The sequence below is a fragment of the Gobius niger genome (genome assembly GCF_951799975.1).
Source record: "Gobius niger genome assembly, chromosome: 1".
In the NCBI taxonomy this organism is placed as follows: Eukaryota; Metazoa; Chordata; class Actinopteri; order Gobiiformes; family Gobiidae; genus Gobius; species Gobius niger.
In genome coordinates this window covers 42,896,920-42,921,452 of record NC_136852.1, presented here as the reverse complement: position 1 = coordinate 42,921,452, position 24,533 = coordinate 42,896,920, and the positions used below count along the sequence as shown (strand labels likewise).

The window sequence follows — 24,533 nt, the reverse complement described above, 5'->3', positions numbered from 1 at the left end:
AGATAAGACCAATTTTCTTACCCCATTGGCAAAGAAAATGACCTGAAAAAAGGACGAAATGTATCGAAACGAGTCAGAAACATCTCAGAACAAGTGAAATAATCAAGGACAAATGCCCAAGAACTTCTTGACTAGTCAAAACAACTAAAGTTTGGATTATTATGCTCAAATTGAGATGTTTATACTGATCTAGTTATATACTTTTTGCAGTGTTTATGTCATGGGGGAGCAATTTCCTCATTTGGGGCTCGACTTTTTCCCTCAATGAGTGGCATTTCAATAACACAATCTCAAATGTGGGGCAGAGAGGGAGCGCGTGAGTGAGTGGAGCGGACCTGAGGACGGCGAACACCCGGGCCATTTTCCCCACGGCGCGGATCTTGTTGCGGATGACTTCTTTGCGAACGGCTGAGGCGCCTCCTGGGAAACAACAGCGAGGGTTAGTTTGACACGCTTTGCATCGGCATCTGTCTGCGCCGAGGACCTCAGTAAATGACAGGACTGTACACGAGCCTTAAACAGGAGACCAGAAATCACATCCAGGAGCCTGTTAGTTAACATTTAGGAGTATCTTACAGTGATATGAAAGAGAGTCTAAAAAGAGGGCGGGAATTTTGCTTTAGAATTTGGGTGACCAGATGTTCCGCAATAAAAAACTGGGACAAAAACGGGGAAATTGTGGGAAACTGTTTGTTTGTAAGAGCCGAATTTCAATTGGATGGATCAATCAGCAGTGACTTTTTAATTGGTGTAGTCGCTACGGAAACTGTGTGGTTCTGACGCACACGATGCCAAAAGTTATCATGTCTCGGGTTTAGAAAAAGAAAAAGAAAAAACCGCTGCTTTGGGTATGGCATTGGTGAGAAAAAACGAGATACCAGGGACAGAGCTTGTGTAAAACTGGGACAAATCAATGCTTTTTTATATGGGACATGGGACAGATGGCTCAAAACTGGGACTGTCACGGCTAAACTGGGACTGTCACGGCTAAACTGGGACGTCTGGTCACCCTATTTAGAACAGCTGATTAAAATGCATCAACCAGAGAATAACAATGCTGAATTACTGATTCATTTTATTGAGATACAGAAACGTGGAATGGAGCAAAGTGGTTCAATGCATAGAAAACACGGAAATGCCTTTAACTCTGAGTTTGTTCTGACAAATGCGCATATTTTGTTTGCTGTCATCAGTCAGACGCGATACTAAAGTACGTTTTGTCCGTTTCATGACATTTATATAATTTCTGTGGTATCTTTATCATTAACATCTTACAAGATGATGCTTTGTGGACATCGGATGTGTAGCTGAGCCATAAAAAGCAGAAACTGAACGGAATTTGAGTTAGCGTTTAGCTCAGAAGACACTTTTATACACTAATTTGCATCTGTCTGTACATTCATTAATGATTCCTAACGAGGCTTTGACCTAAATGTGATCGTTCATAATTTAAGATGATAGCTAATGCTAACGGCTATGGGAAAAATACATTGAGCAGGCTCAACGGACTAGCCGACTTGCTAACGGTCCACTTTTGTTAGGTGTGGGTACGCATGGTTCAACGGGCCATAAATACATAAATAACAGAGAATGCTAACCATAATTCTAACGTTAGCTTTATGCTACATGCTAATGGATAGCTTTGTGTGCCGTTTTTCCGTTCTACAAGACTATCTGCTTAATTTTCCAATGACAGAATGAGGCAAAACATTCACACTGATTTTCATTCTATTATATTAGTATGCGCGAAATGTGTTTAAAGTCCACCAAAAAACATGAAAAATTGTGATTCTAAAACTAATCTTGGCGAGGTACCCAATTTGGTCCCTCTCTCCGGTCTTTCGTAGCAGGTTTCTCCAAGAAAAGAAATTACCATATTTGGATAATAGCGTCATCTCGGATATAAAATATGTACATTTTTGTGAATGAATGCACGTGGGAACCTAGCTTTTGCGGCGTGATGTTGCCGTTAACAGGAAATCTCCAGTTCCTAGCAACAAAACGTCATATAGTAGTGTCTCTGAGTGCTGAACTACAGAACCTGTCCGCTGTGCCTGCATGTCTGCTCTGCCCCCTTTTCCCTGCTGAGCGGAGACAGAAGATAAACACAGATCTGTTTAACTCATGATACAACTGCTTAAAAACCCCTATTTCAGTTCTTTTCATATTCCTCTATTGCTGTAAGATGGAAACAAACGTGTAAATTTAATGTATCTGATTTATTTTTCTGTTTATTTTTCTGAACCCAGCCCACGTTCTCCAGTTTGGCTTTACCCAAATCTAAAATGCTCAAATGGTGCGTGTTTCATAAAACACGCGTTATCTCCGTTTCTAGAAGGAAAAAAAACAGTGATTTTAATCAAAACTAGCTTAGATTTAGCTGAGGATTACTCATGAACCGAGGCACGTAGAATTCAACGGTTTTCACCTGCTGAGAGCTTAGAGTCTCATCTTTCAAAGGAGCCATAGCATGTGTCCATAGCTATAACACAGAACACAGCTACAGCTAAATTCCCAAAACAGTGCGGCACTCAATGTGTTAATCTTGAACCAGATGTAGGTGAGTACTATTGTCATTCATGGCAATTTGAATGGTTGCAAAAGCAAAATCACAAAAACAGATCTGTACTAAATGCCCCGTCTCCATGCTCCAGCTCTACAAACAGGTTCTGACTCTTGTATTAGTTTAGCCGTTAACATTTGTCAGTCTCCTCTCAAATGTAAAGCTCCTGGACGTGTTTAAAAGTGTCGAATCCAGTTGTGTCGGTGGAGTTTTTACCTTCACCCAGGTCGTCTCCCTCCGACATGAGCTCGTCGTCGGAGCAGATGTTGAGAATGTTCACCAGCATCTCCGTCACTGGGGAGGAGACAAAGAGAAAGGACAGAAACTAAATTAAAATATTGGTAATGAGGGACAGCAGAGCTCAAAACTTTCTTTCACGTCATTTGTTTTCATTTTATTATTTCCTGCTTAAACTTAAACTGGCCGGACCGGCTCTGGTTTGGAGCGTTTCCATCATCTAAACTCGCTAAAAAAGAAAATGTGTATCAGGCTGGGTCATGTTTTACCAGGACTGGTTTAGAAAAGGAATGAAAGGGAAATCAAGACAATCAAGAGGTATTTTTAATTAAACTATTCAGACCAAAAAATGTCCGAAATGTCAGTTTATTACGCAACAACTATGGTCTTAACAAATTCAGCTGCAGTTCAAATTTCAGCCTGAACTTCAGCTGGATTTGTTAAGACTACAGTTTTTGTGTTTTTTAATATTTGCTGTAAAAAGAGTTGAGGCCCCAGAGCAGAAGAACCCAAACAAAGACTCGATGAGGCGGAGTCGGATCAGCTTGAGGAAGTGGACAGGATCGACACTGACGACAATCCAGGAGTCACTGTTGTTCATTTGCTAATCAAAAAGTAAATCTATGTCACCGGAGAGACTTGTGGAGACTGCCAGTGGACGGATGATGGTATGGGGGCGCGGGCGCTAAGGAACACGTGTAGTTAGACGATGGGTCACCTTTTTAAAGCATGGAGCCCTTTAAACCGACGCGCTACAGCGGGACCAGGGCGCTTGCTCTCTTTTCTCAGGACGGTTCAGTTTAGAGAGGGAAAAATACAGCTCTGTGTGAGAGCGTGGAAGGGTCAATGCAAATAAAAGTAATGGGGTTTTGAAGAAATTAATGCGAGCTGAAGGGAGTGAGCGCTGCTGATGAAAGCCAGACGCAGGAGCTGCACGAGGCTGCGCTGATTCTGTCTGTAATCAAACCAGATGAACTCGAGTCCAATGGATTTCTGTGGCGACTTTCTATCAGAGTTTCATTATACATCTATGGACGAGCTTATAGGCGTGTCAAGTGGGACAAGCAAAAGATAAATCGGAGAAAATTATTATTTCTGTGCCGCCTGGTAGCAAATGTGTCGTGGCCCGGGATGGGTCCCCGGACCGGTGGTTGGGGAAGGGGGACCACTGGCGTAGACCTCTTGGAGACCATGGAGAGACTCAGCTGAAATCGAACCTGTCCCCAACTACTGGCTGGGAGACTCGCTTTATCTCAGAGACATCTTTGTGACCAGCAGCAACTTTGTTTCGGTACAAAGCATGTGGTTATCAGAGTAGTAAGACATTTTCAAAGAGTTAACCCTCGTGTCGCCTTCGTGGGTCTTTTTGACCCGCTGTCATGTTCCGGGCATTTGGATGCAAGGTGACACAAGGGGGCGCCCTTCCAACCTTCTCAGTGTAAATGTGAGTTGACTTTCTTCAGAGTGAGACTTTAGGTCAGACACCATGAGTGACAGTAACATGAGGCTAAATACAGTGAGCTCTTTGTTTGCAGTAAAAAGGCTGAGGCCTCATTGCTCTTCAGTCACAGACTGAGAAGTGAAGAAGGAAGTCATGGAGCTTCTGCTTTAGACAGAACTTCAGACTTCTGCTGCATGTAAGAGTCATATCATTTTCTGAAATGTCAAATGTGGTAGTAGAAAAATATATTATGTAGTAAAAACATAATATATGGAAAATCATTATTACAATTAGAAAAAGAAGAATATTTGAAAATCCTGTATCTAATCAAATAAAGTTTTATTTTATTATATTTATTCTCATTCTAAAAAAGAAAACCCAAACAAACCCTAACCATTTGTATCTGCTGTAAAGTCATGTTTGTCCCAGTTCCTCTGAGTCGTGGTGGGTCATGGTGGACCGTGACAGATGTGGACAGGACTGTGGTAGATCTACTTTTACTTTGGAGAAAATAGTTACTATAGTAACTGTTGAAGAAATGAAGCTCATGAGCTTCTTCTGTAACATCTGTCCACATCAGTCCTGCTGCACCACGACTCAGAGGAACTGGGACAAACATGACTCTACAGCAGATACAAATGACCTGGGTTTGTTTTTTTTAGAATGAGAGTAAATTAAAAAAAAAAAAATTCAAATATTTTTCTTTTTGTAATTGTAATAATAATTTTCCATATTAAGTTTCTACTACAGATTTTAGTTTCAGGATATGATCAAACAATCAATGAAACTTTATTTATAAAGCACTTTTCATACCAAAAGGTATCACAAAGTGCTTTACAGATTACAACATTTGATTTGATGTAATATGACCCCTACATGCAGCAGAAGTCTGAAGTTCTGTCTAAAGCAGAAGCTCCATGACTTCCTTCTTCACTTCTCAGTCTGTGACTGAAGAGCAACGAGGCCTCAGCCTTTTTACTGCAAACAAAGAGCTCACTGTATTTAGCCTCATGTTACTGTCACTCATGGTGTCTGACCGAAAGTCTCACTCTGAAGAAAGTCAACTCACATTTGTTGGAAGGGCGCCCCCTTGTGTCACCTTGCATCCAAATGCCCAGAACATGACAGCGGGTCAAAAAGACCCGCGAAGGCGACACGAGGGTTAAACAGACTATCCATCCATCCATCCATCCATCCATCCATCCATTTTCTTCCGCTTTATCCGGGGCCGGGTCGCGGTGGCAGCAGTCTCAGCAGAGATGCCCAGACTTCCCGATCCACACACACCTCCTCCAGCTGGTCTGGGGGGACCCCGAGGCGACACCAGGCCAGCTCGGAGACATAGTCCCACCAGCGTGTCCTGAGGCCTCTTCCCACTAGGACATGCCTGGAACACACGACCAGGAAGCATCCGAAACAGATGCTCGAGCCACCTCAGCTGGCTCCTTTCAACGTGAAGGAACAGCGACTCTACTCCGAGCTCCTCCCGGGTAACTGAGCTCCTCACCCAATCTCGAAGGGTGCGCCCAGCCACCCTGCGAAGGAAACTCATTTCGGCAGCCTGTATTTGTGATCTTGTCCTTTCGGTCATGACCCAAATCTCATGACCATAGTTGAGAGTGGGAACGTAAATCGATCGGTAAATTGAGAGCTTTAAACAGACTAATCTACACTTATTTCAAATTTCAACATCGTTCTATTTGGGTAGTAACTTATAATAGGGTGGGTCCTTACCTTTTTCTCCAACGAAAGGCAAAGACCACGTGAACACGTCCATGAAGTTGGGCAGCCAGTACGGATGAGGAGAGCAGTTAAACTGGCGGATGTTCATTACGTTGTTCTCGTATTTTAATACAGCAGCTGAAAAGAATGACCAATACTGAGAGATAATACAATAAAATGAAGCTACAGGACCAAGAGCGCGTACCTTTGTTGTTGTAGACGTCTAAATAGTTTGGAGCGGAGAAAATGGTGATTAAAGAAGGGAAGCCCGTGGTCTGGCTTTTCCTGTACATACGGTAACTGTGGAGCACAAACAGGACTTTCAGGAAGATTATAGGCTTGTATTTACGTGACAAGAAAGGTGAAAGAGAAAACATACCCTGCGTCTTGTGCTTCGTGAGCTCTTATTACCGACAGCAAGTTATTATTTACCAAAAAGTCACACACAGCGGAATAACTGCGAGAAAGACACACACGAATAGAAACTTGGTCAAAAGTCAAAGTAAATATGCAACATTTCCTTACACAGGCAGCAGCAAGTCACAAACTTGCTAACATTCTTTCAACAGAGGAAGACAGGAAATTCAGATATCCAAAAGCAAATTGGGCAAAACGGGAAACTTTGGAACTAAAAAGGAATGGAACTTTTGGATGATAATTCTAGTATCTTCAACAATCTTGAGCAGTGGCGCTTATGGCCTATAGGGGCATCAGTTACTTCAGAATCAGAATCAGAATAGTTTTTATTGGGATTGCTTGTAAACAGGTACACAAATTAGGATTTTTTCTTGATGAGACGTGCTTAGTACTGCTTAAAGTTGCTATGCTTTTTATGTAGGCTTTGTTTGCAAATAAACTATGGGAAAATCTCCGTTGGATGGAAGACCTCAGAGATATTGCAATATCGATATTGCGCCGTCATTAAAGGGGTATTTCAGAATTTTTGACATAGGGCCTCATTTCCTAGTTATCCAGAGTGTTGCTGATTTCTGGAGATTATTTTTTTTGTAATTCATGCAGTTCTTATGTTTGAAGAGCTACGTGACGCTAGGCTAGTGTAAGGCTAGTGCATTTCTACGATATCAGCCTGCATTAAAAACACACTCCACAGAGCACCTGAGGCAAATCACTTATAACGCCAGACTAACCATATAAATCTCTGTGTCGATAGAATAATTTGAACCATTTTGTATTTAAAATACCTTATATTTCAGCAGCATCAGCTTCATGGTTGCATAAGCTACGCAGCGGCGGAGTGATCTGCTAGAAAATAGTCCCTCAAAATACTCAATGTACACAACTAACAATAGTGTCACTCAAAAAAATGCGTCCTGCAGAATTTCACACATGTGTCACGCTTTGGGCAGCGAATATATTTTAAAGGGGGGGTATTATGCAAAATCGACTTTTTCAAGCTTTACATCATGTTATTCTGTCATTCCCTCATTAAAAACATGCCTGAAGTGTTGCCTTGGCACATTCACGTATTTTTGAGTAATCTGTAAAAACTCTGATGGCGGCCATTTTATGGATCGGTTTGCCTGAGTCCTCCTAGGAACGCCCCCACCTCCTGGAGACGCCTCCGAGCTTTCGTCACCAGCAGAACCCCCTCCCCACTGATGCCACAGACAGCGTGTGGAGGGGGCGTGTCTGAAAGGGTCAGAGGTTCTTAAAGAGACAGAGGCCTATTTCAAGACATTCACTACTGCCATTTTGAGAGAGCAATTTTATACAAGGCAGTTATTCTAATTTACTGCATTTACAGAACAACAGAAGGTTTTGTCATCATTGTAGTGTGATATAGACTGGTGCTATGTGATTGAAAAAAGCATAATACCCCCTCTTTAATTATCTTGTAATGTACTTTCTAACTGGTTCAATCATTTTAACTTTTATAAAGTAAGACGTCACTTTTTCCTGCCAACGTTGATGCGGACACAAAGAATTTGCCCGGGATCTTTTGTCGCGTCTAAACGACTTAATTGCGTTCGTCTTTTGAAAACACAACTGCAGTTAAAGTCGGGGCCGTTTGGAGCGTGTCATTTATAAAAGACCTGTTTAAACGTCTGACCCACAAAAACAAATTACAATTCCCCTTTTGTCAAATGGCCTCTTTTATCACAATTAGCCCTGAAGAGGCAATTTGGGCAAACAGTCGCATCAAACGCACGGCAGCCATTTCTGAACAGTTTTCTGAGGCTACACGCGAGTTACGGCGCGTGAAGAGACGCAGGATTTTACACAACAAGGGAACTTTTTCATCGCGTTTTGTTTTGCATCTGTGGAAAGTATTAATACCTGAAAAAGTAGGAGCACCCTCGGACTGAGTTGTGGTTGAAGTGCTCGGCGGTTTTCTCGCTGCCGTAGTCTTCCCCGGGATCGGCCCAGATCAGGTCGCACATGGGGCCGAAGGCGGGGGGCTCTTTAAACCGGTCTAACTGTCATGGACAAAACACACACGCACACATTAGACGAGCGGCAGTTTTCAGACCATACCGTCTTGTAAATGCTGATCCCGTCTGATCTCAGAGGCTGAACTGCGAAGGGCCTGGTTGGTACCGGGATGGGGGACCAGAGTACCAGGCGAGGTTGTAGACCTTTGCGTATACTTTCATAACCATGAGAGATAGAGACTTGTTGTCTTTTGTTTTGGAATCAACGGATTTTTGTCTTTCAAACAAGCTCCCTCTGAAGTACTGACTAAACGTGAATGTACAGCGTTGTCACCCCTGTGTCACCGTTCAACACTGACACGTTAAGAAGCAACACACACAGGATTATAGACCAGACATTCAAGTGCATATAAGTATCGGCCTTAGAAAAACCCACATCAGTTGACCACTATTAGATGTATTTCAATATACTAACTATAATAATACATGTTTAACAATAGTCTCTGCAGTTACAGTTTGTTACAAGGACAAAAATCCAGATGTTGAAATAAAAGAAACAGCTTTTGGTCATAAAATGAGTCAAATAAAATTATTATTTTTTGCAGTCTGGGATTTCAGGGACGTGCCACATCAGTGATTGAAGTTTGAAAAATGCTTGGCAGCGAGCAAAGTCCCAGACGTTTCTGCATTTTGTTAAAAAGTCTTGCTTGCCAGGCTATTACGTCACATGACCAAAAACTGATCCGAAAAAAAGATCCGAAATGTTGTCAATTCCAAACATCAAATTTGAAGATTCACAATTCAGATTCAGTTTAAATCATGTCCACCCCATATTGGCAATGGCTTGTTATGAGGGCTGAGCGATAGAGACAAAATGTCATATTCGTACTGTTTTTATCGGGCCCGTACTGACACTTCTCCTGCAAATGAAGTTCCTAACGGATAAAAAAAGTGAATTTGATTTTGATTTAATTTATCCTGATATTCATGCCATATATTTCGATATCAATATGATACAACTATGGGTTAGGTGAAAACATTTTTCAGAAAAATGAAAACATCATAGTACAAAAAAGTGTAGTTTGATTGCTGAAAATCTGTATCATTTATATCTTGCTTTTTCGATATATATATTTTGAATGTTCATATCTCGATATCAATACGATATATGTTTCAGCCCTACTTATTATATGTAATTATTAAAAGTAATCGATAATGTGTTCTATGCATAGTCCCCAAACGTACGGGCGACCTGTAGGAGCAGTGAGCTGCCAGCATGGGCGGGCGCTCGGGGACCCATCTCCATGTGGAGCCAGGCTGGTGATCAGAAACACCTGGCTGGAGGATTAACCTATTGCACATGTTTTTACAACTAACCTACGCAGACACTATATACATAAAATGCATGGAAATAATCATTTGTTGCAAACCTAATTAACATCACATGTCAAATGAGCTGATTTCAATCATTTCAACAACAAAGCAAATGGGTTTAGTTTTGCTCATTCATTAAAGGTCAGTGCAGATTAGCATAAATGTAGAGAGTATTTGACTTACTTTCCTGATGTCGTCTAGGCAGTTGATTTCAGGGGACAGTCCTCCATGGACGCAGAGGAACTGCTGGTTGAGGAGCGCCGCGAGGGGCAGGCAGTCGAAGGCCTCCATACAGGCGTCGTACACGCGCTCAGAGTACTTTATTTTACCTTTAGACGAGAGAGCACATGACACCGAGAGTTAGGAGGCCGCAGATACTGACACACGTGTTTACTAAGAACTGAGAAGATTGTTTACTGTATGAAAAATCTAATTCACAACACAGTATTCTCATTTAAGGCGAGACACTGAAGGTGAATAGGGAAAAAATGTATATTTACAGATATCAATTTGAAACTGTTGCTGTCGATCACTGGCATAAATGTAAGAAAAAAATACAATGCAAGTTTTCTGTCATTTTATCTTTTCATATAAGAACAAGGTGTTTTATGCCTAAAAATGCCCCAAATATCCCATCTTTTCGGCGACGAAATCTGAATAATGGATAGAGCGACATTCAAATTTATGGTTTCATTTTATTGATAAATGAGTTGCCAAGACGTTTTCAGAGGGGATTTTGTATTTCTTGTTTAGTTTTAAAATAAGCTGTTTTTTAGTGGAATATTTTGTAAAAAAAATAATTTTCGCCTTATTTTTTGACATTCAAAACTCAATAAATGGGGTTAGGGATTAAATAATAAAAAATCCCTCTGAAAAAATCTTCCAAATATTGTTCAGTCCAAGGCTGGAAAATTTGAAGTCTTTAGGTCCGACTGACGTGGACATAGTGTCGCCACAATGACAGAAAAATGTGTTTTGAGAAAAAGGCCCTTGAAATTACATTGTCCCATATAAGTCTATGGGGGAACATTGAATCAGCGCAGTATTTAAACATGTTATTGTGAAGATTAGGCATATTTTCCGGGTGAAAGCTTATATGTTCAGAGACCAATTTGGCCCAAAACCTGAAAACTGAAAAAATTGAGTTTTGCCTGTAGTGTCTCCCCTTAAAAAAAAGGTGCATAATGAAAACAGCCTGTAACATTGGTACAGAGCAGAAGAGCATCAAGAAGAATTCAAGTGTTAACAATTAGTTCATACACATTAAAGGCTAATATCTCCAGAACCAAAAGTAATAGAGACTTCCCGTTTATTTGCATCGGAGAGAGCTCAGTCACAGCCTTCAAATGAGCCTCCCACAACTTTAGGTAAGTCTAGGTTTGTGACCTTATTATTGAGAGAAATTGTTAAATATATTTCCCTCCAAGAAGCAAAACTAAAATGCAAATGTAAGGATTATGTTATACGTGCGCAGTGCTTTGTGCTGACACTTCCTGCTTCACGCCCGACGGGCTTCACCAGTCGTCCCCGTCACTGCCGCCGCTGTGTGTGTCACAGTAAAGACTCTTAGTTACACAACCCTCGGGTCAGATTAGAGCGGGAGGAAGGCCATATAAGGAGTTTACAGGTGGAAGGGTGCTCCTCATATGGACCACGAGGCCAGAGGTTAAGGTGCGTCCTCAACTGACACTGTGGAGTTAGACTAAAAATGGGAAATATTAAAAATAGATTAACAAATAGGCTCAAAATTGAACTATTCATACGTTTTCTAATATAAAAATATGTGCTTTTCCAAAATTATGACCCATCCCTGGACTTTAATGAAGCTTTGAAAACAGCTTTGATTGGCAGCAAAGTGCCACAGAAGAGAGATAAGACAGAAAACAACACTGAATGATGACAACATGAATGAATAAAATGCTTCAGGTTTGTTTCTGAGCTTTGCCATAAACAAACCTAAGTATTATTATCATTATATTAAAAGGGATATTTCAGGATTTTTGACATAGGGCCTCATTTCCTAGTTATCTGGAGATTTCTTTTTTTCTTAATTCATGCAGTCCTTATTTTTGAAGAGTTAAGTGGTGCTAGGCTAGTGCTAGGCTAGTGCATGTCTATGGTAACTAGTAGCCTGCATTAAAAACAGTTTGAACCTAGCTCAGTGCACCTGAGGCAAATCACTAATAACACCAGGCTGCCCATGTAAATGTCTGTGTTGACTGAATATTTTTTTTTAGATATAACCATTTTGTATATAAAATATATTATTTGAGTATTTGAGCAGCATCAGCTTCCTGGTTTAAGCTACACAGCGGCGGAGTGATCTGCTCGGTTACCGGATCTACAGTAGTTTGTTTACCTGCGGCCGGCATTACTACACGTGGAATTCACAAAGGAGCTTTCTACAAATCAGGCAACGTTTGGAGGACTACACGATTATTTTGAGAGGTTTTTAATGCAGGCTACTAGTTACCATAAACATATGCTAGCCTAGCACCACTAAACTCTTCAAATATAAGGACTGCATGAATTAAAAATACATATATATCTCCAGAAATCAACAACACTGTCAATAATCCTGGAATATCCCTTTAAAAGAAACACATGGGCCATATCAGAGCATGTATCCAGATCATGTATCCAGATCATTTATAGATCAGCGCTGCTTTGGGAGGGATGCGGGGTGTAAACAAAACTGCGCGCTGCAAGGCGACAGGGCTTTCTGTGAACTTAATGGCGGAGCAAAAAGGACAAAGAAACAAAACGTGTAACTCGGCTCCTCCGGTGTGAGAAGAACATTAAAGATTTCAACCAAATGAACGCATCACGGAGAGAACAACATTAATGAGCGCCGCAAGTTTGTCTGACACGTGTGAGAACTGTCACAAAAAAAACAAACCCACCACCCAGTCAGGCTATCAGAGCTAATCAGCGCTAATGTTAGCGAGAACAGCCCTCAATCCAAATCCAAGCGTGTTAGTCCCTAACTGATAACATTAGTCAGCACTGACATGTTACTGTTTTGCACTGCGGCAGTTTGACAAACAGGCGACGAGTTTCCCCAAAAAGCTACTTCTCTTCGACTGCCACGTGGTTATTCTGAACAAAACAAAAACACGTGGCCTCCTCTAATTTGCATTAATGTACAGTATTATCTGAATCAATAAATTTAATTCTGACAAGGTTTAATTTAACACAGAATTTAGCTTTTGTCAAGAAAGATTTCACCAACATAATGATAATGAAATATCACGATAATATCACAATATTATCGACAGCCCCATGTTCCCCTTATTTAGACTTCATTGCGCAGGTTAAAAACTTTCCAAACTCCGACTCGCACAGGACTATAATCACCTGGGGACCTCGGAGATTCTCACCTTTTACCCGAGGTCACTTTGTAATTCTAATCCCATGCGAATAGGTCTTTAGATGCAGTTTGCTCTGAATATGTTGCCGTAGTAATGCTGTACAGTTAGCGCGACGCACCCATAGATAGAGACGGCAGCGCGTCGTAAAAGGGGGCGTGGCCTCACCGAGTGGGAAAACAGACTCTTTTGGGAAACACAATTTTTCCCTCTTTTTAGCCATTCAGCCATCTGGTGAAATATAAACGTATTTATCACATACAAATAAAGTCAAGTCTAAATTGGGTCCATAGGGATGCTTATTCACAGCAGATTATTCGGTAGAAGCGAAAAAATGGTAGTCACAGCTAGCGCTACCTAGCATCAGCACGATGCTAACATGAAGCATCATGCTAGCATTCTCCGGTATTAATGTAATTATGGGCTGTTGAACCACTTTGCTCCTACCCAGGTCTTTGTATCTTTATTTAGTAGAAAACTATATTCATAATTTGTATGTTGCATTTGCTAAAGAGGCTAGATGCAAGTTAGCCATTTCATACTCGCTACTGCCACCTCAGGTCATACGTGTAACTGCAGCTTCTATATTAAGTTCGTGCATGATGGCAATTTGGACCCGAAGAAACACCTTTTTGAGTGACAGTGCAGGATTTTAGAGGCAGTTGTGGTGAATATGTCTGGGCTCATTCTACACATTAAGACATGGTTGGAACATGTAGGGGCGGAAAATACATAATTTTAACATTTTTAAACTCTGTATAGTCCCTTTAAAGTAGTTTTTGAATAATCAGAGAAAGTTTAGATTTCTAAATTGTTTTCCCCCTTAACTGTTTTCAAACATGACCATATATGGGCGATTCCAGGGATGCTGTCTGTATCTATAGATTGAATTTTACGCAGATAAATAGTCTGGGAAAGGGTTTGAGCTCATTGTGTCGTCAGATCTGAGCATGTTTGGCCGGTCAAAGCAATAATTGCAACATTTTTGGTGGCGTTACCGAGAAAAACAGCAGCGAAGTCTTTTCTTTCGACAGTAATGGCCGTTTTTCATTTGCTATTAAGAACCTGATCGGATTTTTGGGCCGGTAACGAAGACAGATTTCATTATATCACCGTAAACAATGACCCTGCAGGTGATTACTACCTGATCCATCTCCGTCCTGGTGCACATTTTCCGCATTAAAGCGTCGTCGTTAAGTGGCAGCGCCGCTCGCTCGTCTCCTCTCTCCGCGGCGACGCGTGGGCGGAGGGCTCTGGCGCTCAGTGACAGACGACCATTTGCAGCTGCACAGTGGTTTTCAGGCGAGTGCACGGCGAGCGGGTCTTTGTTTCCGAGTTTGAATGCTAATATCTCGTCCACACCTGTTCCACGACGATTGAACATGTCGCAGAGCTGGCAGACGCCGAGGGATACCGTACGCTGAAGGCTAATGAGGTGGTGGACACTGTACTGAATATAGACTGTATGTTTATTGGTGCATCATGTCACTGCTTTCATATGTATGTCACTGCAACATAAGGCTGCAAGAAACAAGAGAGACAACGGAAATGAACAGACATGGGCAGTGGGCAATATATCATGGTATCACGTTTCATTATATTGCCAATATGTAATGCCTACGAGATAATATTGAAATGACTGTTTGGAAGATATGCCACTTTACAACGTCGAGTTTATCTCCAATGTCAATAAATGTGGGTAGAAATGGCACAAGAAAGGGGGAAGAATGGTGGTGAAAAGTGCTAAAAATGGGGGGAGAAATGGAGGGGAATTTAAATTCTGGAAAAATTTAGTTTATTTTTATTTATTCTGATGGTTTGCAAAAAAGCATCGGTTATTGAGGAAGTCCCCCAAAATATTGAGATATTGATTTTTTGTCAATATCGCCCAGGCCTAGTCTTGAATATTAGATGTTAAATTGCATACCGCAAATGCTCTAATATAGGCCTGGGCCTTTATTTACTCAAGGGCATCTAGGACCAGGCCTTTATTGGAACCAGGCCACAATCGCGCTGATCGGAGGAGTTATTTTGAGGCGTGGGACTGACCTGCACACGGAGCAGCTGGACGTGCTTTGAAGACGCGATGGTGACTTTATTAAAACCCTGGAGGATCACACAACATTTGTTGCTTACCCTGTTTCCACAAATAGTCACTGAAGGTTTGAAAAGTGGCAAAATCTGTGGCAAAGTTACGCTCGGATCAGCTCCTCCACAGCGTCCCCATCGGCCCGAGTTCCCGTTTGTTTACTTCCTGCACGTGAGTTTTCTTTTACACCAGTATGAGACAAATTCCTAACATGGGGAATATTTCTACCGCTATAGTTTCTAATAAAAGCCCCGCCAGCCGCGAACCCGGCCTCTGTTAGAGACCCGGCCGCTAATGGAATACAGGCCAGTATTAGAGAATTTACGGTATGTTTTCAGCATGTAAATGTAAATAATGGATTGAGCCATGTTTAAATTAATGGTTTTATTTTGATGATATGATTTTTAAACTTTCGAAAAGTGAAATTTTGCCTTGTTTTTTGGGTTCAAACTCAGTGAATCAGACTGGGAAGGAGATTAATAAATGACTCTTCAAAACGACAAAATATTGTTAAGTCCAAGCCTGTAAAGTGTGGAGTCTCTGTAGGAGTGACTACATAAGAAACTAGAATCTTAGACAAAGAGAAAAACACAACATAGCAGTGACAACAAGAAAGGCTGTTTACCTTTAGCGACAGACCCGGAGGCTGAGCTAACGTGCTGTTGTTTACTAAACTCCAACGGCAGTGGAGGAGCAAATCAAAGACTGTTTGTGGAAAAGTGAGCTCTCACTCTGGATTAGACATTTTTGGAAAGTTTCGGAAATTATGAGTGACATAGTGAGCGCTTTCACTGTGTAAAGATCTTTGACATGTGGAGCCCTTTCACTTTGTCGAACAGCACAGTGTGTTTAGAAAAGTTTAGCTGAAAAAACAACAACATTTCCTTATGTGGATCTGGTCTATCTCCGCAGCTCAGGAGGTAATAATGTGCTTTCTCTCTTTTTATTGCTGCTTAAGTGGAAATTGTGCTCAAAAAATTAAGTTACAGGTGAGGCTGCTGCCTGTGTAGCTTTCTGTTGCGCCGTTTTAGGATTTTCTCCTGAACAACACTTTTTTATACCCAGGTTATTTTTAAATAAATTAAAATAATACAGGTATCGGAAAAAGTACCGTTCAGGCACCGGTACCGAAAACTAGGTATCGTTAAATTAGTGGTAACGGAGAAAAAAAACAACAGTACCCAGCCCTAATTACGGTGCCATCTCGGTCACAGCCTTTCGTGCTACACGTGGATCAAAACAGCGTTGGGGGTAACGTATTACCAAAGTTACAGAAAAATATAACTTTTTTCAGTAACTAAGAAATATAACATTACTTCAACAAAATAAAGGAATATATTAGTCATCACAATTTGAGTAACTCAGGCTACAGGTGCAGTTAAATAGTTTTCATGTATGTAGCCAACGTCGTACAAACAAAACGCGAGAGAATGGGGGAAAACGAAGGGGAAAAAGATTCAAAAGTAACTCAAAGTAGTGTAACTCAGCTATGTATGTAATACAGACATTTTTAACGCTGTGAGTACTAATATGTATTTGTGATTGCAGTAGTTGCTTCCTGGACATTTCCGACAAAAGGTCCTAAAATAAGCATGGGTAAGTTTTGTCTTGTTTTTACTCTGACATTAAAACAACCACCAGATTCCTCATTCTCTGTGTGAGCCTCGACCTCCACAGCAAACACATTGTTATTCTAATTGTTGAGAAACATTCCACACCCAATCTGTCGGGGTTAGTTGTCACAAAAACACAACTCGATAAAGCTTCCATTGCTCTCATCCACGTAACGTTTTTCTGCCCCTCTCTCAAAAAAACAAAACAAAAAACAACCACCTTGTGATAGTGAAAGAGAAGTGTCTAGCTTCAAAGTGATCTCCTGTGACCGGAGTTTACAGCTCACCTGCACCTAAATAGTCATCTCAAAAACTCGTTGCTCTGCGACTGCTTTTTTCAAGCTCCTTGTGGAGCTGCAGCAGCAGAGAGGAGTGGGCGGACTGAAGAGGAGGCAGTGGGCGTTGATGTCGCTGCCGTTCGGAGGCGTCTGGAGCATACACGGCGCCCACCTGACGGTCCACATCGTTCAGTGTCTCTGTGCAGTGTTGCACAGAGACAACTAGAGTGTGGCTCCAAAAATCATGTCCTTTCCTTGTCATCCCCACAGCGCTGTTTGTCCAATGGAGCTGCTGCTCATTGATAAGTAGTTGGAAACTTATTTTTAAACCAAAGACGCAGATGTATCAGGGGATGTACTCGTCCCCCCCCCCCCTCTCTCTCTCTATGCCTTCCTTCTTTATCTCTCTGACCGGCTCCAGTGAACACTACAGGCTGCTAACTTCTTGTTAGGGCATCTTATATTTGCTAATGATTTTACATTCATCGACCACAGCGTGAAACGTGTGCTTTCACCTGCCTTAATTCAAATCATCCTTCCATTTTCTTCCGCTTTATCCGGGGCCGGGTCGCGGGGGCAGCAGTCTCAGCAGAGATGCCCAAACTTCCCGATCCGCACACACCTCCTCCAGCTGTTGTGGGGGGACCCCGAGGTGACACCAGGCCAGCTCGGAGACATAGTCCCACCAACGTGTCCTGGGTCTCCCATGAGGCCTTGTCCCATTAGGACATGCCTGGAACACCTCCCGCGGGAGGCGACCAGGAGGCATCCGGAACAGATGCCCGAGCCACCTCAGCTGCTCCTTTCGACGTGAAGGAGCAGCGACTCTACTCCGAGCTCCTCCCGGGTAACTGAGCTCCTCACCCGATCTCGAAGGGTGCGCCCAGCCACCCTGCGAAGGAAACTCATTTCGGCCGCTTATATTCAAATCATAATTCTAATATTTCTGCCTGAACTTATGATACAAAGTGACTAAAATAATGCTCCAATCATCATGAACCTCAACAGCTCAACTTGGTTCTCGCTGTGAAAAGTCCCTCGTGTCCTGACTGTCAGCCTTGTGTGTGTGCGCGGCGGCGGGCTGCGACTCACATTCCTGTTTGAAGGTGAAGTACTCTGTGAGGTGGCGGCACTCGTGGTTCCCCCGCAGCAGGAACAGAGTGGTGGGGTGGTTGATCTTCAGAGACCAGAGGTAGAGCACGCACTGCAACAGAGAAGAGGGAGACACCTATTTACTAATGCCACAAACGCAAAAAGCTGCAAACATTCAACCAAAGAGAAGAGCAGAGCCGTTTTAGACTAAAATGTTTGTATGTTCGACAAACGTATGGAATAAAAAATATGATTTCTGGCATTTTCTTTCTGGTTTGTAGATGCAAAACAACTTTCTCTAACTAAACTCAGGCCAAACTGAGATCATTTTTTTTGGCCCACAGACACAAAGATCAGTTATCAGTGTTATCAGTCAGCATCTTTTTTACCATCTGAAAAACATTACTCCATTAAGGATGTGACACAGGCCTCAACTCAATGTTCAAATCCAGGCTGAAAACAGAAAATGTGACACTGAAAGTATTTTATCTGCACACTTTACTTTTTACTGTAATTAATTCAAGTTGTGTTGACGTTTTATGGATTGATTTTGACGGCTTCTTGTAATTTTATGTAACTGTGAAGCACTTCGAATTGCCTTGTGAATGAATTGTGCTCTACAAATAAACTTGCAAACTTCAAAACCAAGTACTGTGAGCACCTCGCCACACAGTTTCTACGAGTTTCTCACTCTTGCTTGTGTAATCGCTGCTTTTTGCTTCTACTTAGTCGAATAATTTCAAAGTAACGTTGCTCTTATTTAAAACACTTTGGCTACACAGTTAATAGGAAGTTTTTACAAATTTCAGAAAAAGCACACTTCCACAATCCACATTACGGAAGACCCAACAAAAATTTCATAGCGTTATCAGGAGAGAAGGAAATCTGGACGTTTAACCTCTTAACTCCCGCCTGAACCGAGAGGATCTTTTTCCTCACGTCATCAGATTTTTTTTCCATCATTTTTTTCTTGTGTATTCAACTCATTTTTGTAACTTTTTTGTCATTTTTTGTCACATTTTTGTAATTTTTTCGTCAATTTTCTGTCACATTTTTGTAATTTTTTTACAATTTTTTTGTAATTTTTTTGTCAAATTTTTATCACATTTTGGTCTTTTTTTGTCATTTTTCTGTCACATTTCAGTCATTTTTTCATACATTTTTTATCAATTTTTTGTAATTTTTTTGTAATTTTTTTGACAGATTTTTGTCATTTTTTGTCACATTTTTGTCATTTTTTGTCAAATTTTTATCAAATTTTTGTCATATTTTATGTAATTTTTTTGTCACATTTTTGTCATTTCTTCGTCAATTTTTTGTCAATTTCTTGTGACATTTTTGTGACATTTTTGCCACTTTTTCATACATTTTTCGTCACTTTTTTGTCATTGTTTCCTCACTTTTTTGTCACATTTCCATCATTATTCTCGTCTCAGTTTTGTTGCTATTTTCACAGCTTTTTTTCCAGAAGCTTTTTGGACTGGGGTAAGGCCAAACTGGAGAAAATGTGCTCGGTTCAGGTGGGAGTTAAGGGGTTAATTATTTGTGAATTTGATAATCATTCAGCCCTTCTAGATACATGAGCCCGAGTGATGATGGAAAAAAAACGAATGGCGTTGTGTCATTCGGATGCTCCCTTCTATAAATACATCCGTCCTATGGGTTTCATACAGAGCAGTTGTTCCCACGGCAACAACAGACAGATCAGGATGAACGAGACGCTATAGACGGCAGTCACGCGGGGTCACGGCAAACGCACGCGGCGACAAGCGCAGAACGAGCGCGAGGGGGATTCTGCAGCCGCTTCGACACCTTCTGCAAATGAGCCGGGAGTGGAGCACCGTCTAATTTACCTTTCACATCAGCCATTCGGAGGAGCGAGTCGCCATTTAAGGAGACGCTGTAGAGACATCAATATGAAACTTTTACTGTAGATTACTGATATCAATATGAGGAAAAATGTATTGCAAGCTTTCTGTCATTTTATGTTTCCATCTTACAATATGAAGTGCCGTTTCTGGGTTGGGCGGTGCCAGTGGAATTGAACGTTTTTCCGTCAAACTGCGTGGCCTACGGAAGTGTGGCATACTCCGTCAATGACTACGTCGGTCAGGGTCTATCTCGTGGCATGTCATCGCCGTTTTGTAGATATATGTGAAAAAGAGCTCCATAGGTCATCACCAAATATATATTCCAGAGCCAATGGGCAATGTGCGTGGCCCCCACTTGACCGTCCCATCAGCGACCGGTAAATATAGACCACAATATATTTTGCGAGATGGAGGAGAACTCAGCCGGCAGCAACACAGCAAGAGTGACTGAAAACAGCAGTTTTAATCGTGTGTGGCGTATTTTTCATGAATAAACTACTTGAATATATAAATTGCTACAGTGAAAAGTTGCTAACGTTGGCGGCTTAGCTTTAGCTTGAGCTGTTAAAGGGGGGGTATTATGCAAAATCGACTTTTTCAAGCTTTACATCATGTTATTATGTCCCTCCCTCATTAAAAACATGCCTGAAGTGTTGCCTTGGCACATTCACGTATTTTTGAGTCATCTGTAAAAACTCTGATGGCGGCCATTTTAGGGATAGGTTTGCCTGAGTCCTCCTAGGAACGCCCCCACCTCCTGGAGACGCCTCCGAGTTTTCGTCACCAGCCGAGTAACCAACCACTGCTCCTCAGCAGAACCCCCTCCCCACTGATGCCACAGACAGAGTGTGGAGGGGGCGTGTCGGAAAGGATAGAGGTTCTTAAAGAGACAGAGGCCTATTTCAAGACATTCGCTGCAACCATTTTGAGAGAGCAATTTTATACAAGGCAGTTATTCTAATTTACTGCATTTACAGAACAACAGAAGGTTTGGTCATCATTGTAGTGCGATATAAACCGGTGCTATGTGATTGAAAAAAGCATAATACCCCCTCTTTAAGTAATAATACCAATTATTGATAAATTTGTTGTGGCCATAGTTTTGGAATGGGCCCCGACTACAGCATGTGCAAGGGGGACTTCAAGGAAAAAGGTTGGGAACCACTGGTCTGCTATAGTGTAGGTCCATATAGTGAATGACGGGTTAGGGACTAGGGTGGACATTTTTTTTTGTAAAACTCAGATCATCATAGGCCAGTTTACAGCGAGTATAAATATAAAGGCTGGTTCACACGGGATATTTTAAAACTATCTGCAGATTTTCCAAACCTGAGAGACCCCACGCATGGCTATAAAAATCACGGGTCTAAAAGTTTGTGTCGTACAGTGTGCGGTGCAGCCACACACTGCACGACACAAACCGACTTCGCTCAGGAACATTCCCAGGTCAGACGAGAAATCTTGCAAAACCTCTCGAGATCAGACGTGACTTCAGAGTTAACTAACATGGCGGACGAAGACGAGGCAGTGACAAAGCCATTTAATAAAACTCTATGTCGTGATGCTTGTTGACGTGGCAAAAGTGGCGGCCATCTTGTGACTGGCCGGTAAGGCTAACCTGATAGCAACCACTGCAAAACCAGGGGCAACATTTTCATTGATTCAATGGCAGTATGAAAGATACACTCATTGTTTGTGATTGGTTTACTACTTGTAGTTCTAAGTGTCTCAGTTCGTAAAGAATTTCTAGCTTTTAAGTCATTTTGTTTAGCCGTATTACTGTAGCATTGTTTTATCCATTCATTCCCAGGGCTCAGTGGTTACCATTCACTGTATCACTGTCCCATATTCAATAGTCATGTGCTGTTAGCAAGTACAGAAATACTGTTTGTGTGGGAAACATATGTTATATTTGATATAAATAGAACATAATTGTTTGACGTGTTTCACAGGGGAAAATCCATGAACAGATGTAGATGAAGTCTATGCCTCCTATAAAGCAAGAATAACATTTGAAAGAAAGTTATTTTCTTGCCAGATATGACATAAGGTCAGTCACAATTATCACTAAACTAAAAATACAGTAGATAAAAGTATGAAGGAAACAAGTGGCGTTTCCCATTTGATTACATTGCACTCGGTCAGAAGGGCCAGTCACAAGATGGCCGCCAGATTTGCCATTTGTTCCAAAGTATTACTATGGTCATGTCCTATCTAGAGTTTTATGAAACATATTTGGGCAGTGGCCACAGTTTGCAGTTTGACATTAAAACTAAGATGTTACCTTACAACATAGGCACGGTTATTGTAAAATTCGACGCCCGGTGTTGTGTAGTAACTGATTATTCATATTGCGGAGCCATAACGATAAGCAATGACCACTTAACCCTCTGCCCTGGACTCTCTCAAATGCAGATCGTATTGTATTGTACGGAAATAAGTCCCTCCCCCATCTGCCATTCTCTCTCTCAGATCAAAGAGAATGTGAATTAACATGCTAAAATTAATTGTCTCATCAAGCGCTTTGGGGCTCAGACTTTGGCAAATGGCTCGTCTCGAGAAAACAACGACGGAAACGCTGCTTCAAAAGGCGGTGGCGGCGGCTGGCGTTGCCTGGGAAACGCGGGGAGCACGGGGCTTTGCAAGCGGACTGTCAGTCAAAGAGGTGGGACGTGTGCAATGTGACACAGAGGCACAGGCGAAGGGGAGCGCTGCTGTTTGAATAGGGCTTAAAACAACAACACTTCGCCATGAGAAGGGTGACATTTAAAAATAAAGGAATCACATACACTTCAAGTTACGTGGCTGTCCCGCAGAGGTACCCTGAATGTCGGGAAACTCCTCCAGAAGAGCTGTCCACATTTGAAAAGAGACTATTGTGTGGTGTGTGGTGCGAAGGGTCCCTGGCGATTTTGATGGCTTTGCGGGTGAGACGGGTGGAGTGCATTTCCTTAATAGAGGGGAGAGGGGCGCCACGGATCTTCTCCGCTGCTCTCACGATGCGCTGGAGGCTCCTTCGGCAGGAGGCAGTGCTGGCGCTGTGCCACACAGTGATGGAGCTGGTCAGGATGCTCTCTATTGTTCCTCTGTAGAAGTTGGACAAAATGGAGGCTAGGACTGATTACTTTTCTTGACCAGTGATGTGGTGTGCATGATCCAGGAGAGCTTCTCTGTGATGTGCACACCCAGGAACTTAGGGCTGGTCACCCTCTCCACTGCAGCACCGTTTATTGTTAGAGGAGCATGCTGGACCCGCGCTCTTCGAAAGTCCACAACGATCTCTTTTGTCTTCTCCACATTTAGAGTGAGATTGTTCTGTGTGCACCACATGGCCAGACTGCTCACCTCACTCCTGTAGTTTGACTCGTCTCTGTTGCTGATGAAGCCCACCACTGTTGTGTCGTCTGCAAACTTGATGAAGAGGTTTGAGTCGTACTTTGGAGTGCAGTCATTAGCTGCACTCCAAAGTCAGCAGAGTGAACAGGAGGGGGCTCAGCACACAGCCTTGGGGAGGCCCCGTGTTCAGTGTGATGGTTCTGGAGGACTTGCCGCCGACACGTGCAGCCTGTGGTCTCCCCGTCAGAAAGTCCAGTTGCAAAGTGATGTGTTGATCCCCAGGTGGAGCAGTTTGTGTACTAGCTGCTGTGGGACTATAGTGTTGAATGCTGAGCTAAGACTAACCATATAAATGCCTGTGTCGATACAATAATTTTAACCATTTTGCATTTAGAAGAACTTCTACTTGAGCAGCATCAGCTTCGTGGTTGTACAAGCTACGCGGCGGAGGAGTGATCAGCTAGAAAATAGTCCCTCAAAATGCGATCATTCATGTGATGCAAGGTCAGTTATATTCCAAAAATTATTCTATCGACACAGACATTTATATGGTTAGTCTGGTGTTATAAGTGATTTGCCTCAGGTGCACTGTGGAGCGTGTCAGACTGTTTTTAATGCAGGCTAGCTGATACCATAGAAATGCACTAGCCTAGCAGTAGCCTAGCACCACGAAACTCTTCAAATATAAGACCTGCATGAAATAGAAAAAAAAATGTCTCCAGAAATCAACAACACTCTGGATAACTAGAAAATGAGGCCCATCCATCCATTTTGAATTTCTTAGATGATCCTGAGGGTTATGGAATAAACCCAACAAAAATGTCACCAGCACTGAGCCGGAGGATCTGTGCGTCAAGACACTGGGCATCTGTGGCGATAAACCACAATGCACGGAGTGAAATTGCCCCAGAAGTTGCAGACCTTTCTGTTATGAGATGACCCACTTTCCCATGTGAGCCACTACCGCCCCAAATATACATCAAATCCATTGTTTTGCAAAACCAAAAAAAACCATTGGAATAGTTGTGATTTCAATTATGCAGGAATGAATTGTGATCATTATTTTTTCCTATTTTTTCCTTCACTGGGATACCAAGTTCATGAAACAAAAACTTAAGGCATGTTTTTCAGCAGCAAACAACATTAACACCACAGT

The 24,533-nt window shown here is 42.0% G+C and overlaps 1 protein-coding gene across 4 annotated transcripts in view; it reads right to left on the bottom strand.

Moving 5' to 3' along the window:
* The window catches only part of LOC306971712 (serine/threonine-protein phosphatase 2B catalytic subunit gamma isoform-like), a 75,189-nt gene that overhangs the window by 14,623 nt on the left and 36,033 nt on the right, over positions 1-24,533 (bottom strand). For all 4 annotated transcript variants that reach the window (XM_079568072.1, XM_079568075.1, XM_079568073.1 and 1 more), the window contains 8 exons: positions 18,171-18,282; positions 9,914-10,059; positions 8,262-8,401; positions 6,343-6,420; positions 6,169-6,263; positions 5,976-6,101; positions 2,780-2,857; positions 336-420 (listed from right to left, as the gene is read on the bottom strand). In XM_079568072.1, the coding sequence (XP_079424198.1) occupies positions 336-420; positions 2,780-2,857; positions 5,976-6,101; positions 6,169-6,263; positions 6,343-6,420; positions 8,262-8,401; positions 9,914-10,059; positions 18,171-18,282 (860 nt within the window). The remainder of the gene's footprint in view (positions 1-335; positions 421-2,779; positions 2,858-5,975; positions 6,102-6,168; positions 6,264-6,342; positions 6,421-8,261; positions 8,402-9,913; positions 10,060-18,170; positions 18,283-24,533) is intronic.